General features: G+C 40.6%; 1 protein-coding gene across 2 annotated transcripts in view; it reads left to right on the plus strand.

Annotated features, from left to right (window-relative positions):
• The window catches only part of LOC109888986 (disintegrin and metalloproteinase domain-containing protein 12), a 146,539-nt gene that overhangs the window by 54,269 nt on the left and 72,419 nt on the right, over positions 1 to 19,851 (plus strand). For both annotated transcript variants that reach the window (XM_031823581.1, XM_031823582.1), the window contains exon 3: positions 3,181 to 3,254. In XM_031823581.1, the coding sequence (XP_031679441.1) occupies positions 3,181 to 3,254 (74 nt within the window). The remainder of the gene's footprint in view (positions 1 to 3,180; positions 3,255 to 19,851) is intronic.

Below are 19,851 nucleotides of genomic sequence, written 5' to 3' on the forward strand. Positions count from 1 at the left end.
TGAGTGTTAAAAAGGCAGGAGGTCTGGGGAAATTAGTGTCAGTCAGCACTGAAATATGCAGACAATCATCAAAATGTTGTTCTTGCACTCAAGGAACAACACTGCTTGCTCTGCAAAAACAGAAACGTTTTTGCTGTTGATTTCTGACCAACATCAACCTGACATGGTAGATTATTGCTGTAGACCTAAAGTGGAATTTTTTTATTTCATGTTTTCATTAGACCATTTTTTACATTACTGTTGATCTTTTATAAACGTCTCTAATTTTCTGAATGAACAGAGTCCAGTTTTTAACCTAACTATGGGAAATCATGAAAGGTACTAACGGAGGTGTCTATGACCTGGTCATCCTCGGATGGAGAATTAATAACGGAGAGGCACCATACATACACTAAATCAGATCAAATGTTATTAGTCACATGCTCCGAATACAACGTAGGCGTAGGTAGACCTTACAGTGAAATGCTTACTTAACTAACAGTGCAGTTTCAAAAAATATGGATAAGAATAAGAGATAAATGTAACAAGTAATCAAAGAGGAGCAGTAAAAAAGAACAATATATACAGGGGGGTGCCGGTACAGAGTCTATGTGCGGGGGCACTAGTTAGTTGAGGTAGTATCTACAGTTGAAGTCGGAAGTTTACATTTTGTTGTCCTTAAGCCATTTTGCCACAACTTTGGAAGTATGCCTGGGGGTCATTGTCCATTTGGAACACACATTTGGGACCAAGCTTTAACTTCAAGACTAATGTCTTGAGATGTTGCCTCAATATATCCACATCATTTTCCTGCGTCATGATGCCATCTATTTTGTGAAGTGCACCAGTCCCTCCTGCAACAAAGCACCCCCACAACATGATGCTGCCACCCCCGTGCTTCATGGTTGGGATGGTGTTCTTCGGCTTGCAAGCCTCGCCCTTTTTCCTCCAAACATAACAATGGTCATTATGGCCAAACAGTTCTATTTTTGTTTCATCAGACCAGAGGACATTTCTCCAAAAAGTATCTTTGTCCCCATGTGCAGTTGCAAACCGTAGTCTATTTTTTTATGGCTGTTTTGGAGCAGTGGCTTCTTCCTTGCTGAGCGGCCTTTCAGGTTATGTCGATATAGGACTTGTTTTACTGTGGATATAGATACCTGTTTCCTCCAGCATCTTCACAAGGTCCTTTGCTGTTGTTCTGTGATTGATTTGCACGTTTCGCACCAAATCTCTAGGAGCCAGAACGCGTCTTCCTTCCTGAGCGGTATGGCAGCTGCATGGTCCCATGGTGTTTATACTTGCACACTATTGTTTGCACAGATGAACGTGGTACCTTCATGCATTTGGAAATTTCTCCCAAGGATGAACCAGACTTGTGGAGGTCTACAATTGTTTTTCTCAGGTCTTGGCTGATTTCTTTTCATTTTCCCATGATGTCAAGCAAAGAGGCACTGAGTTTGAAAGTAGGCCTTGAAATACATCCACAGGTACACCTCCAATTGACTCAAATTATGTCAATTAGCCTATCAGAAGCCATTACATTTTTTTCTGGATTTTTCCAAGCTGTTTAATGGCACAGTCAACTTAGTGTATGTAAACTTCTGACCCACTGGAATTGTGATAAGTGAAATAATCTGTCTGTAAACCATTTTTCGAAAAATTACTTCTGTCATGCATGAAGTAGATGTCCTAACCGACTTGCCAAAACTATAGTTTGTTAACAAGAAATGGTGGTTGAAAAACAAGTTAAAATGACTCCAACCTAAGTGTATGTAAACATCCGACTTCAACTGTACATGTAGGTAGAGTTAATTAAAGTGACTATTGCATAGATGACAACAGAGAGTGGCAGTGGTGTGTGTGTGGGGGGGCAATGCAAATAGTCTCTTCAAAAGTTTGGGGTCACATAGAAATGTCCTTGTTTTTGAAAGAAAATCAAATGTTTTGTACATTAAAATAACATCAAATTGATCAGAAATATGGTGTAGACATTGTTAATGTTGTAAATGACTATTGTAGCTGGAAATGGCAGATTTTTTTATGGAATATCTGCATAGGTGTACAGAGGCCCATTATCAGCAACCATCACTCCTGTGTTCCAATGGCATGTTTTGTTTCCTAATCCAGGTGTCTATCTTCTTTTGCCCATCTTAATCTTTTTTTTAATTGGCAGTCTGAGATATGGCTTTTTCTTTGCAACTCTGCTTAAAAGGCCAGCATCCCGGAGTTGCCTCTTCACTGTTGACATTGAGACTGGTGTTTTGCGGGTACTGTTTAATGAAGCTGCCAGTTGAGGACTTGTGAGGCGTCAGTTTCTCAAACTAGACACTCTAATGTACTTGTCCTTTTGCTCAGTTGTGCACCGGGGCCTCCCACTCCTCTTTATATTCTGGTTAAAGCCAGTTTGCACTGTTCTGTGAAGGGAGTAGTACACAGCGTTGTAAAAGATCTTCAGTTTCTTGGCAATTTCTCGCATGGAATAGCCTTCATTTCTTAGAACAAGAATAGACTGACGAGTTTCAGAAGAAGTTCTTTGTTTCTGGCCTTTTTGTGCCTGTAATCAAACCCGCAAATGCTGATGCTCCAGATACTCAACTAGCCTAAAGAAGGCCAATTGTATTGCTTCTTTAATCAGTACAACAGTTTTCAGCTGTGCTAACATAATTACAAAATATTTTTCTAATGATCAATTAGCCTTTTAAAATGATAAACTTGGATGAGCTAACACAACATGCCATTGGAACACAGGAGTGATGGTTGCTGATAATGGGCCTCTGTACGCCTACGGAGATATTCCATTTAAAAAATCTGCCGTTTCCAGCTTCAATAGTAATTCACAACATTAACTATGTCTACACTGTATTTCTGATCAATTTGATGTTATTTTAATGGACCAAAAATGTGTCTTTCTTTCAAAAACAAGGACATTTATAAGTGACCCCAAACTTTTGAACGGTAGTGTATGTGCTCATCAAGAAGTCAGCTGTCATGGCTAGAGTCCAGAGCTTTCCCTGGTCAGGTTACATAGTCAGGAAAACAGGGCCCTAGTCATGACAACCACCAAAGCAATGGATCTGGGAACTGGAATCCCTCTTCCTGGCCCTTTCCCAGCATGCCCGCATATTTCCTGTCCAGTATGTGTCAGCCGTGCTGGGTGTCCCGTCCCCTCACCTCTGGTGTCCTGTGTTTGTGTTCTAGAGTCATCCTGCATCACTGAAGCTGGTGGTGGAGGCGGAAGGTGAACAACTGGTCCTGGCACTAGAAAAAAACCAGTAAGTCATCATTCTATATTCTACTGCACATCCTAAAGTCCTACATCAGACCTTCATCACTACAGGCATCTTGGCTTCCAAAGGAATATGGATGTTTTGGGGGCTAGTGAAATGGTTTGTTTTGAATTTGGGAAGATACAAGTACATTAACATATGGAGTAAACAATGATCAGATGTGTTGCTTTTCAGCTAGCATATGCTGTGCCCATGGCTGTAGTAAGAGCTATGGGAAACAATTCTACAGTATGAGGGCTGATACAGTTTCATGGAGGGGAAGAAATATTTCACTTAACAAATGTCGAGGCACTTTTATGGTTTAGTCTCTCTGAAGAGTTGAGTGATGATAGTTGATAAAGAATGAGGGTGAAGTGGACTGTTTTTTTCTCTCAACACCTTTTTCTCTTCCAGACTGTGGAATATAACACCAGGCATGAGAACTGGGAATCCTGTGGTGTATTTGTGAAATCAACTGCATATATACACACTGTTCATATATATACAGTACAAGCTAAGCATTTCCAGAAGCAAGGAGACTTGGGCCAGGTATTAGGTCTGAAGCAGCCATAGGCCTTCACGTATTTTATACTTGGTTTAATCATTGCGTTTGCATGTGTAACTTACACTCCTTGGCTTGGACACTGTGCAGGAGACATGATCTCCCTCCAGTTAGTTTAGTCTGCCAGGTTTGATGGACCACCATAGATGCATAAACTAGACCAGTAGGGATAAGACCCCTGAGATCTATCAGATTTCACTGCAACGCTACTGAGATAGTACATACACTTTGACATTAGGATATTCTCATGGATTTTGTGTACTGCACTCACTCCCATCACTCCTTTGAAACACACCCACTATAAACATCAAAACTCTGATTTTCCTCATCACCTCACTTCCACTGTCCAACTTAATATGTGTCCCTGACAGAATTCCCACCACCCTATTCCTAAAAATAAAAAATCCCACCCAACTACCCTACCCGCATCGCCAACCTTGGTGACCCGTGTGTCAGCTGTGAGAGATAAGCCAGCCCAGGAATTCCCTTCCGTCTGTCCTCCTCCCTGCCTCCCTCCAGATGTGTCCGCTGATGTCTGTCTCACGTCTGTACCCAGACACAGGTGGTGTGTGACCTCTGCGTGCTCTCTGTGTGTGCACTGTGCGGGGTTATACCCTCCCTGCCTTCTCTGTAGGATCAGGAGGTATGAAGAACCTCTGAGCCAGCACAGAGTAGTAGTTTGCTCTCTCAGTTTGTGGTGTATAACACCACAATATGCTGCTAATGTCCACTTAATAGCTTTCAGTGTTAAGTATGAAGGTTCTATTATCCTAAGAAATTAGTTTAACCAATAAATTAGCTGCACTGTAGACAGACAGATCTAAGCGACAGGTAGAGCAGGAAGTACCCTGAAATGTATAGAAATTCTGGTATGCATTCTATAAGAGTTTGTGTTTTTTTGGTTTTCAGTAAGAGTGAGTTGGTCAACTGAATTAAAGGACCTGTTTAGTAAGTGGATGTGTTCTGGGCTGAGTTATGCAAGGTTTACTTTAAGTGGTGGGTTTTTTACAGAGTTCTGCTGAGTCCATAAGGTTTCCTAATTTGGTTTTCCTCAAGTGCACACCTGGTCCAGGGCCAATCTGAAAAGATCTAGCTCTACCAAAAGTAAACAGAATAGCAAATCTAATGAATAAACCAATATGTTAGCTAACAGCCCTCTGACCCAACAGTCTGGCCTAGAGCAAGTATAGAGCTGTTCAGGCTGTGTGTGTTTGGGCAAGAATGCGTTTGTTCATTGATTATCATCAATAGATTGATTCCTTTATCCTCTCAGCTAGAAGCACTCACAACCTGTGTAGCATTAACAGTATTGTAAGACCAACTCAGTGGCCTTGTGGTTAGTGTCTGTCCAGAGATTGGAAGGTTGGGAGTTTGATCCCTGGCCGAGTCATACCAAAGACTATAAAAATGGGACCTGATGCATCTCTGCTTGGCCCTAAGGAGATAGATTGGGTCTTGTCCATGGGGTGTACTTGTACATCAAGCTGCCTCATGCTACAGAAACAGGAGATACTCCTTTGAGCTGTTCTGGCTTGCACAAGCAAAGGCTACTTCCAGTTATTGAGTCTCTCTAAAGTAACAGCCCAAGTCTACTTCAACTTTTTCCTTTGGTTCCTCCTGGAAATATTTGACCCCAAAAAAGCGGTCAATTTGGAGTTGGACCTGCATGTTCTGTCTGAGCTTGATGTTGGCTCTCTGTCAGCTCTGTACCTGAGCAACAGACTGAGAAATTAGGCTGATGCATCTGGCCTCATTGGATCCTGGCTCTCATTTATTCCCATTTCTCTGTTTAGTCTTTTGGAGGGTGTGTGTATGTGTGTGTGTGTCTGCCAGCGGAGCTGTTTTTATTTATTCAGTCTGAGTGGAGTGCCTCCCAGCTCCTGAAGCAGCACCCACCGGATCATTGTTTCAATGTATTCAAGGCTTCAGATATTGATTTTTTTTAATGGAATTTTCTGTCATTAGTCAGGAACAGAGTGAAAAATACAAGAAACTCACAACGGCCCACACTGCCATGCAGACACCAAGCTGTGTAAAAACAAAAGGATCCGATTATGCAAATCATGAAGGACAGAGTAGTGAGAGGATGAAGAAAGATTGACTGAAGGAGGAAGGTTATAAGTCTTACACTTGGCTTTGGTTATGTCAATACTTTTAAACCTTAAGATGCCAGTTTTAGTCGCTCTTGATGACAGGGGCCTGAACAATTGCAGTTTTCAGGCAATACATGACTACTACAAGCTGTACTGAGACTATAGAGAAATAGCGTTCTGAAATCATAGGGGGAATCAAAGGTCAAAGGTGATAATAGCCGTGATCTAGGGCATGTTAGACAGCCTCTCATGATGTCAGTCCTATGAGACATTACACTGATTAAAGACTGCAACGGTAGGAAGAAAGAATGTGTGTGTGTGCGTGCGTGCGCTACCTGGTCTCATAGACTAGACGTAACATAGTAAATGTAAATCCGAGGACACTCAAATTAGTATGATATGTGACGTTTGGTATGGTTACATAAGACAGAAGGTTACTTAAGGCAAGAAACAAAAGGAGGGTGGTTGGTCGGGGTGGATGGATAGGACCCAAAGGTTGCGTGTCCATGTCATCATGGACAATTTAGCATTTTAGCTAATTAGCAACTTTTCAACTACTTTTTAGATTCTTTGCAACTACTTGGCATGTTAGCTAACCCCTCCCCTAACCCTAATGTTAACCCTTTAACCTAACTCCTAACCTTAATCCTAACCCCTACCTCTAACCCCTAGCCTAGCTAACGTTAGCCAGCTAGCTAATGTTACCATTAGCCACCTAGCTAACGTTAACCACAACCAATTGGAAATTCATAACATATCATACATTTTTGCAAATTTGTAACATATTGTACATTTTTTTAATTCTTAACATATTATACATTTACATATTTGTTCATATCATATGAATTGTAATTCGTAACATATCATACGTAATTGATTATGGACATCCACAAATGAATAGATACTATACTAAACGGAACATATCATACGAAATGGAGTGTCTTGAATTTACGTACAGAATAATATGAAATGCTCTGAGACCAGGTTGATGTGTGCCGGCTGGGTTGAGTGGATTTTGAGAAATTGTCTTGTCAGGAAGAGTTCCGTTTCATACTGGTCAATTTTCCAATTTTCCTAGTACATTCATTTGATTCAGGTCATGCTGTACTTTTTGATGTTGCAAAGCTTTTAGTATGTAACTGCACATAATTTCAGCATTAGGCATCTACAGTAATGATACAGGAAATTCTCAGACAACAGAATAACTTTTTAATGTCTCCATTCATTTCTCTTATTTGGGCCAGCTCCTGAAAGATTTGTCTTGTATCCATTCGACAGCTCAGTTGTTGACAGAATACTTTCCCATGAAGACATTTCCTCAAATACTTTTCTGCCAGGAAGGAATAGGAGATTGGGGATCCTTCACAAACACAGGTCACTGTTAAACAACATCATTATGGCTGCCACAAACATCCCCATAGCAACATCCTCCTCAAGACTGTCATGATTAGCAGGAGATGAGTTCAGATGAGGCCCCGTATGTGCTGTACCAAACAGAGAAGAGAACTGACAATGTCATGATCCCAAACAACCACCAGTACTAGACTTGGAGTACATCATTAGTGGAGAAGCTCATTGACAAGAGGAAGACCCTGGACAAAGAGAGCGCTGGTGTCCTTAGCTGGGTAATTGGATCTGTCAAATCAGAGATATGTCTTCGTCGTGTGTCAGAGTTATTTCAGTAGCACGGGTCCAGTTGATAAGGAATTAGTGGTTAGCTCGTTCGCCTGTCAACTCTGCAGCATAATGGGGTGGTTTTAAGCGCTCCCTTACAGCTCAGTGTAAACACTGTAATGATTGCTTTCCAGGCAGACTAAACAAACACTACAGCGACCTAGTGACCTGGCAGGTCACGAGACGAGACAACTACCATGACTATGTCTCTAAGAGCAGCACAGGACAATAGCAGCATTGTGTCTCTTCGCCAAGGATTTAATCCCTGTCTCTCAAATGTTCAACATTTTTTGCTTTCACTCTCTTTCTCTGTCTTTCTCACTCTATCCAATCCATCCCATCCTTGGTATGGACCTCCAGTGGCAGATGAATATGGTAGGAAGAGTTGTGTGTGTGTGTGTGTGTGTGTGTGTGTGTGTGTGTGTGTGTGTGTGTGTGTGTGTGTGTGTGTGTGTGTGTGTGTGTGTGTGTGTGTGTGTGTGTGTGTGTGTGTGTGTGTGTGTGTGTGTGTGTGTGAGGGAGTATGTGAGCAGCCCGTCTCTCTAAAGACCAGCTCTTTCCAGAACCTTTTCCCCTCTCCACAGGCGACTTGCGACCTGATTCGAGCCACCAGTGGGGGATTTGGACCAGGCTGCTGTGTCGGGTGCCAACACAGTGTGCCCTCAGCAGTACTCTCTGTCCCCGTTGCCAAACCCCCGTTGCACTATACCAGTCACAATCCATTTGCGTAGCGTTGCTGGGTTAAATTGTACAAAACGCTCTTAGCCTTTGGTATGAAGTACATTTTCGTCCATGCGTGCATTTTAGCCTTAGTAAATACACTGAAGTATATTAGAGAGGATTTGTTGATACAAAGTAATGTAATGCATCCATACCAATAAATGCTCCGTGACTTTTAGATTGAATTCTTTCCGTTAGACTTACTCTACTCTGCATTGATTAGGTACTATTTCTGGCAATGTCTTGGGTTGTGAAATGGAACACTTGGCAGTGGGTGGCTACCCCATGAGTGTTTGCAGTTGTGCAAGCGTCAATGACAATTCCCCCACTGCTAAAATAAATAACATTTCCAATACAGAATTAAACTGAGTGGATTTGTCTCTTTTCAAATTACATGTGCAGAAGCTTCAGTTATCCCTAAGCTTAGAACATTAATTATTGATAGTCTTATTGCTTCTTGTGGTCTTTTTTAATTAGTGGATCAGAAAGAATGTGAGAAAGTTCAGGGGGCAATACAGAGTGCCCTTGGGAAGAGTTGCCTGCTACTTAAAGGACAAAATAACTAGGGCTAGGAAATGCCAGGGACCTCATGATACGATAATATCACGATACTTAGGTACTGATACGATATGTATGGCAATTCTCACGCTTCCCATGATTCTATATGTATTGTGATTTGATAATGCGATTATATTGCGATTTGATGTTCCAAACATATTTCTCACTATAATGTCTGCTGCAGAGAGATGAGAGAGCCATGAGAAAATTCGTTTTGATCAGTCATGGAAATAAAAGTGCTGAAAACATGTTGGCTCACTATTTAAAAAGAAGATGGAGAACAAGCTATAAGATGAAAAATACTGCCGTTTTGCGGCAAGTACAACTGACTAGCGCTGGCTAATGCTACCTAGCAAAGCATAAATATATATAATAATTTTTACTAATCGATACTTGGAGTCAAAGTATTGATAAAATATCGTCCCCATATCACTAAAAAGAACAGAAGGAGGAATCCCTTTGGTGTTCAGGGAGAAGAGTATTCCATTTGTGTATTTGCATGAGGTAGACCTTAAGCCAAGCTCAGCCTGGCCCTTGTTCTCTATTCATCTCTCTGTGGGAGTGTTTTTCCAGATGGATTGTGGGATATATGCCCTATGTTTCGTGGAGGAGCCATGGCTTTGCAGCCAGCTTTTCTACTGGACATCTGGACAATGGGGATGGAAGAGCTGGACAACCTGTTTACAGCACTATGGGCTATGGCCACTCACAACAACAGCTGATTCGAGCCTCTGGTTATCCATCTTTTTGGTTGTCTGATAGAGTTCCCTACCGAGGTTACAAACTTTCCTGAAATAACTGATTTTCAGGACTACACAGGGACATGGTTTGTCCTGTCTCTGCAGTGTTGTCAACCATACATTAAACAGAACAACACTTTCTCTCAGGTTCTAAGACCGTTTACTGTTAGCTGAGTAGTTTAAGGCAAGCCTCTAACATTCTAGATGTTCCAAATTTATTTCAGGCTTACATCCTCTCCTTGAGATTGCTAAAACATATGACATCACCTCTTGCTGCTCCCGTCTGGCTATTTTTAGGAAACAGTCATCGTAGCAAGGATGTTGTCAAGCCACTTAGCAAAAGTGTTTGTGTTGCGTGTGTGCTTTCTTGTGTCTGCATTTCTCATCTACCTGAGAGAACATTTGGTGGGACGTCACCCAATTTTCACTGCTTTTAACCTTACATATATGGGTTCCTTGTCAGGTGTGTTAGCTTGCAGAACGGTTGAAGTCCTGCAAGCATCAGCAGTTTGTGGTTCGTGCTTGAGAACATTACAGAGAGTAAGTGCCTTCAAATGAGACTTGGGATGTGATGCATTCTCTGCCGTGCCCAACGGACTCACAGAGCAAACCCCTGCTTTTAAAAATCACACTGATAGATAAGGTGTCAGTGAAATTAACTACAGGTGTAGAATCTTAATTTGACCACTCTTTTGTTGCTGAGAATTTTCCTGCATCGCAGGTTATGCAGATGAGCTTCGTGATTTACATAAATTCACTGAAAACCAGCACTAAAAACCAGTTCTATTAACAGTATTGCACTTTTCATGTAGCTTACTTTTAGGCAGCTAATAGCCTAACTGACGATCAAGTAACATTATGGACTAAACGTTCAAATCATGTTTCTGCAGGATTATTTTGCTGTGACAACATTGGTCAAATTGAGATCCTACATCAGTATTGCTGTGTAGGCAAGTGCAAAACATATGGTAAGTTATGTAGGGCTTTTTCCTTCTCTTGCTTTGGGACTGGGGCGCTAGATGTTAATGGTGAATAATGTTCCTATTTATCTGGATCAGCGGGAAAGGAAGACATCCTGGAGAGTGAGGGAATGCATTATTTTTTTCTGCTACTATAGAGATCTCTGGAGATGGTATGATTTGCATGTACATTATATATTGCATTCACGTGCATTTGTCTCTGACACAATGCGAACATTACAATGTGTCATTATGTTAAATTTCCTGGCCTAGTATATCTGGTTGCACAGCCCAAATCTATCCTGGGTCGACTGTATCATAATCACGTTTCATTTGCCGTCCATACCAAAGTTATAATGAGAGAACACGGTCTTAGAAATTTACAAAAACCTTTACGGAACTATATACAGTACCAGTCATATGTTTGGACACACCTACTCATTCCAGGGAATTTTCTTAATTTTTTACTATTTTCTACATTGTAGGATAATAGAGAAGACATCAAAAGTATGAAATAACACATATGGAATCATGTAGTAACCAAAAAAGTGTTAAACAAATCAAAATATATTTTAGACTTTAGATTATTCAAAGTAGCCACCTTTTGCCTTGACGACAACTTTGCACACTCTTGGCATTTTCTCAACCAGCTTCACCTGGAATGTTTTTCCAACAGTCTTGAAGGAGTTCCCACATATGCTGAGCACTTGTTGGCTGTTTTACCTTCACTCTGAGGTCCAACTCAGCCCAATCCATCTCAGTTGGGTTGAGGTTGGGTGATTGTGGAGGGCAGGTCATCTGATGGAGCACTCCATCACTCTCCTTCTTGGTCAAATAGCCCATACACAGCCTGGAGGTGTGTTGGGTCATTGTCTTGTTGAAAAACAAAAGATAGTCCCACTAAGCGCAAACCATATTGGATGATGTATCACTGCAGAATATTGTGGTTGCCATGCTGGTTAAGTGTGCCTTGAATTCTAAATAAATCACCAACAGTGTCACCAGCAAAGCACCCCCACACCATCACACCTCCTCCTCCCTACTTCACGGTTGGAACTAAACATGCGGCGATCATCCGTTCACCTACTCTGCGTCTCACTAAGACATGGTGGTTGGAACACAAAATCTCAAATTTGGGCTCAACAGACCAAAGGACAGATGGTCTAATGTCCATTGCTCGTGTTTCTTGGTCCAAGCAAGCAAGCTCTTCTTATTATTAGTGTTCTTTAGTAGTGGTTTCTTTAAAGAAATTCGACAATGAAGGCCATGATTCATGCAGGCCTCTGAACACGCAGGCCTGATTCACGTCTCCTCTGAACAGTTGATGTTGAGATGTGTCTGTTACTTGAACTCTGTGAAGCATTTATTTGGGCTGCAATTTCTGAGGCTGGTAACCCTAATTAACTTACCCTCTGCAGCAGAGGTAACTCTAGGTCTTCCTTTCCTGTGGCGGTCCTCATGAGAGCCAGTTTCATCTTAGAGCTTGATGGTTTTTGCGACTGCACTTGAAGAAAATGTAACATTTCTTGACATTTTCCAGATTTTACTGACCTTCATGTCTTAAAGTAATGATGGACTGTTGTTTCTCTTTGCTTATTTGAGCTGTTCTTGCCATAATATGGACTTGGCATTTTACCAAATAGGGCTATCTTCTGTATACCACCCCTACCTTGTCACAACACAACTGATTGGCTCAAACGCATTAAGACGTAAATAAATTCCACATATTAACTTTAAACAAGGCACACCTGTTAAATGCATTCCAGGTGACTACCTCATGAAGCTGGTTGAGAGAATGCCAAGAGTGTGTAAAGCTGTCATTAAGGCAAAGGGTGCCTACTTTGAGGAATCTCAAATACAAAATATTTTTTGATTTGTTTAACACTTTTTTGGTTACTACATGATTTCATGTGTTTTTTCATAGTTTTGATGTTGTCACTATTATTCTACAATGTAGAAAATAGTCAAAATAAAGGGAAGCTGAGTAGGTGTGTCCAAACTTTTGACTGGTACTGTATATCCTCTAATGAACATTTATTGTGCAGAGAAGAAGTCATAACTAAGAGACCCATGAGAGAAAGAGGTTATTGGGCTAGATTGTGCCTCTGCTGAGGTTATGTGTATCAGATTAGAGCAGCTTTATAGTCTCACAGATCTTTATCTAACATGGATATGTCAGTCAAATCACTGTCTTAACTGTCAGGCGATTCAGGTGATGTAAAGATTATGGGGACTACATGGTTCTGGCTTTGAGCTGAAACCTGTGAGCAAGAAGTGCATATGCACACAACACACACACACACACAGGATGGGAAGTGTGGCTCCGTCATCTACCAGATGTGCTTAGGAAAACAAGGAAGTAAGGAAATGCATCACGGATAGAGGGGATTTTACCCATCTGGTGTGTAAGGCCTTGCTGAACCTGCATGGGAGCAGCAAATCAAGTGGACAAACAGAGAGAGAACAGGAACATGAGGGATGTTTTATTCAGGAAATAGATAAGCTAACTGGGGTTTTGTTTTAGACTTATAATAAAATGGATAAGGTCCTAAATAAGAAATGGATGTTCTATTTAAAACAGACAAGAGATTATGAAGGTTCCTGTCCAGGAGATTAATTATGGATGACTTTCAAATATTTTTGCCACATCCCAATCATATTGGACAGTGGACTTCTAGGTTAAAGGTCAGTCAACCCTGAGAATCCTATAATCTCCCCAGTATTGGACTGTGAGAGTCAGATGTTCAGAGTCAGGGTAAATATTTTTTTTTAAAGCATTTGTTATTCTCAGGTACTGGAGAGGGAAGAGAAGGTAGTGAAGCAGGGTCAGGGGTGCCAGAGCTGTTGTCAGAACAATTTACACCTTGCATCTTGGGAAGACAATGACCTTTAACCTGAGCCCCTTAGTTACCACAATCCTACTTCCTGTCCAGGGTCAGTGTAGCTCCAGTATTCCTGCATGTTTCTTATAGAAATGAAGGCAGGCTCTGATTGTGCTGCAATTCTAACACGTTCAGAGAGCAGATAGAATCATTAGGAATGAGGAAGAACTGAGGAATGTATTAATTTCAAAGTAGTTCCTGTATGTGACTTTACATTTCACCCTTAGTGAGTCCATAGTTGACATGTGCCTCTCTGGCCACCACAGCAATGACTCAAAATGCATACTCTGACAGTCCGATCACCCTGATCCTCTGTTTAAGTGGTACTGTGCAGTGGAAGACAACCTCCACCATGTTTCCAGGGTAATGAGGTGTGGGATGACAAATTGGATGATATTATCTTATTCTAGAATCAAAGCTGTGTCTGTAAAAACAGAAAAGAAGTGGAATTAATAATGCCAGACATTTAAAGAGCAGAGAGTGTACTTTGGGTGGGAAGGGATTAAGGGGAAGTAATATTGTGTTTTTTTGTTGTTGTTGTATTACAAGTGCTGTCTCGAAATTAAAGGGTTCTTTGGCTGTCCCCATAGGCTGTCCCCATAGGCTGTCCCCACCCTTTGAATAACCCTTTTTTGTTCCAGGGTGTTCGACATGGAACCCAAAAGGGTTCTCCTATCGGGACAGCCGGAGAACTCTTTTGGAGTGTATGTGTGTCATTGCTTTCCGTCATTGGTCCCATCCACCTCCAGTGGTCTGTGTACCTCAGATGTCAATCACTCTTTCTTTATGCAGTGTCTCCATGCCTATTCGACCACATGCAAATAATGAATTGTGAAGAGGTGTCAATCTTCACAAAGACAAGAAGAAAAAAGGAATTTAAAAAACAAAGAAGTAAAGTAAGTAGAGGGAGCTCAAGGCAGAGAATCTGGATACCACTTCTATTTTCTATTCAGCCCTTTGTCTGTTTTCCCTGAAGAAAAAAATATATTTGGCAGAACAATGAGACCACTTTGGGGAGCAACCTTAGATTAATTGGAGAGATAGTAACCCACTGACAGTAATATTTGTGTATTTGTTTACTTTGTTCAATGAATAATAATGGGCCTCCTTCCTTTAAGATCCCCAGTCACTCATTAGTTCCGGTGTAAAACTTGTTATGAATGTGAATATGGAAGTATCTAAAGCAGTGGTTTTGCATCTGAGCAGTGTGCAGTTACTAAACAACGCCTGGGGGTTGTTGTGGATGTGGCTGACTGGAATAAATACTTTGCCAACAAGCTTTTTCCCGCAGAGTTTGTAACAGCCTACAAACACAGGAAGTTAGTTGTCACGTTTAGGTCCTTATGCGTCTGAAAGGTTGACTTAATACAGTGGTTATTATGTGACTTATGTCACTGTCATCAGCCATTACTGTACATATACATGCCATAACCTGAGGTAGCTTACAGTGTTTCTAAAATGTCATGTTTAAGGCCTGAGCGGGTGTGGTATATTGTCAATATACCACGGCTAAGGGCTGTTGGTGCTGACATCAGTCCTGTGTCTTAAAAAAAAAATGTAATCATTGATTTAAGATGACCATTACAGATATGCACATTGGCCCCCCACTACAAAAGGGAAAGTTGGAAGAGCTGCAAAATACCTTAACATGCAGCTGCATAAATGAAGAATGTGGATCTTAATAAACGTGTAAGTATTTGCATCTGTGTATTGGCTCAGCAACCTCAGTAGTCTATGTAGAAAGTTGTGTCTGATGCGAATAAAAAGATTCAAAAGCTTCTCCATTTAGTAGTGATGAAAAGTTTACAAAGAAAATTAATTTAACGCGGTCAAAAACTGTATTGCTCCGTAGATTTATTTTTGCCTTCTGATCTAAGCAGTGACGTCACAGATATGACGTCATATGGATTAAACTAAATGAAGCATCTAGCCTATGCAAAGGGGGATTCCTATACAAATATCCATAATGGAATGTTCCAAATAAATAGAAAATATTCTCAATATTAACAAATATACAAATATTCACATAAGTAATTATACTGTAATAACTTAAAATAGCAAAATACTATTTTCTGCATTATGGCTCTTACAATCTGTGAACCAAGAAGATTGATTTAGTAGATTATCTGTAATTATCTAAAGAGTAATGTTTGGAACAACCTTTGATAAAACAGTTCCGTGGTTCACTGCTTGTTAGTTATGATACTGCCTTGGGCTTCTCAGGTTCGCTTGTAACGTCATCAGCAGAACCAGAAACACATACAGTCGCTTTTTCAGAAATTAACTCTTCATGCACCTTTTTGTGTCAAATCGTTGTAAAACTAGCTAATGCTAGTTTTACATCAGTTCAAACCTACAGTACAGTTCAGGGCTAAGGGAGATTGGCATGTACTGTATGTATGTAAAGGGATCACTGTTAGATTAAGAATTTTCCTCTCTGACAATTGGCCAACTGTTACCTTTAAAGAGTCTTAGGGAGTATGACATCATGCTCTTTGTACAGTAACAAGGAAAAATATGTTCAGTCTGGGAATGGTTTTATGGTGTTACATATTCCGGACATGTAGGCCAACAGGCAATGAAATGGTTCGTTCTTTTAAAAGTGCATCATACCTCAGGGCTGTTATCTTCAATTGTCATGTGGTCTCTGAAGCTCTTGTGTATAACTAGTTTGCTAATGTCAGATAGCTCGTCTAATCTGACGATTTTGTAGGTGATTCACATAACAGTTGTTTAACACCCTACATTTGTATAATTCTGTGTAAATAAGTGACCGTGGGATTTGCAGTAGTGTTAATAATAGGATGCATTGATCAAAAGGAAAAGTAAGACCTTGTGCACTACAAAGAGATTGAAACAAGAGACCTTGAGAGGGAAGAAATGTCTAACAGTGCTCAAGTGATCGTGGGCTGCTGAGTTACTGTCGGGCTCAAGAACCTATACAAGATATAATGAGATGTCTCATGGAGCAAAATACTTAGTCATTCCACCTCAAAAAAAAGCACAAGGAAGAGGATTTCGTCACCCACCATATCAGATTGTTCTGAAATCATTTCTGTAGGTTGAAACATAAGATTAGCATTCCTGAAACATAATTTTGTTGAAATATAATTTGGTCTCTGAGAAATTAAGCAAATTAATTGCACCCAAATTGGCTAATTTAATTGAAAGGATTCAATTATAGTACCTAACATCCGATTTGGACCATAATTTTTCGTACAAAGCATAATCCAATAAAATGATCAATTGCCATCCACAGACACCCCACACTAATCCCACCCCAACAACCAGTATACAGTATCAGTTCTCTATGTCTGACAAGTAGTATGGAGCTGCTGCTTGGAGTATTGTTTCTTCAACCTTTAATGTATTCCCTGTGAATCTGGTGATGTTTTTTTTCCCTGTTCAGAGAAATTAGCTATTGAAGTCACTTGCATTTATATCATAAATGAGTGTGAAAGTACCACGTTTTGCCCACTAGATGCCGCTGTTCCTGCTACTGCCGCCACACCTCTTTATCTATTTTGCTGGTCTCTTGTTTATTGGATCACAGCATTTTCTTGGCAACTTTGGATAGAAAACCATTAGCTTATGCTCATGATTATAAAAATCCTTTCAATTAAAATGGCAAATGTGGGTGCAACAATTATCTTTGTTTCTCAGAGATCAATATTTCAGGAATGGTAATCTTATCTGTTTCTATGTACAGAAACGATTTCAGAACAATCTGAGATGGTTGGTGACAATCTTATTTCTTGTGCTTTTTTGAGGTGGAATGACAAAGTATTATGTTTCATGAGGCATCTCATTATGTCCTGTATAGGTTCCTGAGCCTGACAGTAACTCGGCAGCCCACAATTATTTTGAGCACTGTTAAAGACATTTCTTCCCTCTTAGGGTCTCGTCTTTCATTATCTTTCTAGTGTACAAGGTCTTATTTCCCAATGCTCATTGTAGGGTTCAGAGAGCTTCAGCACTTCAGTGTGTAGGAGTGTTACATGTTTTCCCCATGAAGGAGACATTTCATTTGCACATTGCATTTTAAGTGACAATGCATCTTGTTAAAGTGTGCTCTCTTTTTGTACACTAGAAAGAAGGTTAAACAAGATAACTTGTAGAGAGAGAGGGAAGACATTTATTTAACAGGGCTCAACAAATGACTGTGGGCTGCTTAGTTACTGCCAGGCTCAAGAAAATATACAGGTTGAGATGCCTCACCAGCCAAAACACTTAAAAGTGGAGGCCAATAACACCAACGAATGAGGTGTCACGTCATATTTACATTCAATATTTCTCAAATGTAATAAAAAATGTTCCAGCAGTTAGAGTCTTTGATAATGACCATGAATACGTTTTCAGTGTGCCTTTTTAGCATCAGATCCATGTGAGCTTGAACCATCACCGAAATCAGGCTTAGCTCAGAAACATTGGTCTCTGTTTTACTAATTGACTGGGATCTCAAGATTTGCAGCATGTTCGATGGAAATGCATGTTTAAAAAGTCCCTTAGTCTATGCTTTTCATCTAGTGATCAGTTTTCGTTCATGAGTGATCAATAAGTCCCTAGTTACCAGTGCTTGACTTAGGCAGGAGCTCACCGGAGCTGAATACCGGCACCTCAAATGTTGTACTGCTTGAGCTCCTGTTCCTCTTATAAAATATTAACTTAAAGCTATTGTGGAGCTCCTAACCTAAATATAAACAGTACCGGCACCCAAAATGAGTACCGGCACCTATTTCCATCCAAGTCAAGCACTGCTAGTTACAGTTACTGACCACGACTGGTGCTGGGATGCTAATGTAGTGCGGATGTTGTAGTGTTCAGCGATGGCACACACGATAGAATAGACAGAATCTGGAAGAGGCTTACTAACACATCTACAGTGGGATAGAAAAACAAATATCTTCCCTTCAGTAGCTCGATAAGGCACATACCTTCAGTAGCTAGATAACAACAGTATCTGGAGGTCTTATATACAGTATGTGCCTTAACAAGAAAGGCACTCTGTGCAGCTAACTAGGCTTTGACCAAGCATGATAAGTGGGGGAGTATTCCTTCAGCTGAATGGGTTTGATTTTTTTTTCTTCCTCCACTTATTTTCCTTCTTTTCTTTGGCTCTGTGCACTCCGTCGCTCCAACGAGAGCTGGGCCCTAAGCCGGGGGATACGGGGCTGTATGTAAATCAATTTGGGACGCAGACGCGTGTGGAAATAGAATCAGGGCTGTCAACCAGCGCTGTTTCATAATTTTCTCTTTCTTTCTCTTTTTCTCACTTGCTTTCTCGTACCGCTCTCCTCCACTTTGGCTAGCAGTATCTGAAGTAATAGCAGTGTTTTGCGACATGCTGGGAGAAGGTTTTTCTTTGCTTTGGGAGTTCAAGGCAGGGGGGTTGTGAGAATGAGAGACTAAATGAAAATCACCCAGATTACTGCTTTAAAAGAGCATGAAAGCTGTAAAGAGCAGAGCTGGATTTCAGTCAAATGGTTCAGTGCTCAGGGGGTTCCTGTAATGGTGAATTATTACATGAGTCGTGGAGTTGCGTGTATTGAAATGGATTTGAACAGCCATGAATTTACATAGAACATTAAATGATTTATGCTGCCAGAGTACAGGTGCAGGGTTTAAATGTCCAATGTTGTTACATCAAACACAATGCCAATCATTGGTTGTACTTTGATGAAAAATATAACTGTTGTCAGGAATTCAGAAAAACTTGAATCTCTTTGTTGAAAAAATAACATGTTCTGTCAATTAAGTCATTATATATCGTCTGTAAAGGTTGTTTGGCTTTTACATGAATGTTCTATTTGAAATTATAAACTGTGTGGTTGAGCCCTGAATGCTGATTGGCTGACAGCTGTGGTATATCAGACCATATACCACCGGTATGACAAAACATGTATTGTTACTGCTCTAATTATGTTGGTAACCAGTTTATAATAGCAATAAGGCACCTCAGGGGTTTGTGATATATGGCCAATATACCACGGCTACGGGCTGTGTCCTAAGAACAGCTCTTAGCCATGGTATATATTGGCAATATACCACACCCGCTCGGTCCTTATTGCTTAAACATAACACTTTAGAAACACTGTAAACTACCTCATGTTATGGCATGCATATGTCCAGTGCCCAGGCACTCCGCATTGCGTCGTAGCCCTTAGCCATGGTATATTGGCCATATACCGCACCTCCTCGGGCATTATTGCTTAAATAGCATTCTAAGGAAATTGTTTATCCAAAGTATTTGTTTGCTTCAAATTATAATGTCTTTAACACCAAATTGTGTTTATGATTATCCTCAGACAAAGGAAATGGACTTAGTTCTTGTTATCTCTACTGGGCTCAGCAGTCTTGGGTAAAAAGCAGAGATTTGAATGTCAGAAGGAAAAAGCCTAGCAATCAATTATAGAAA

The sequence above is a fragment of the Oncorhynchus kisutch genome, linkage group LG4 (assembly GCF_002021735.2).
Source record: "Oncorhynchus kisutch isolate 150728-3 linkage group LG4, Okis_V2, whole genome shotgun sequence".
Lineage (NCBI taxonomy): Eukaryota > Metazoa > Chordata > Actinopteri > Salmoniformes > Salmonidae > Oncorhynchus > Oncorhynchus kisutch.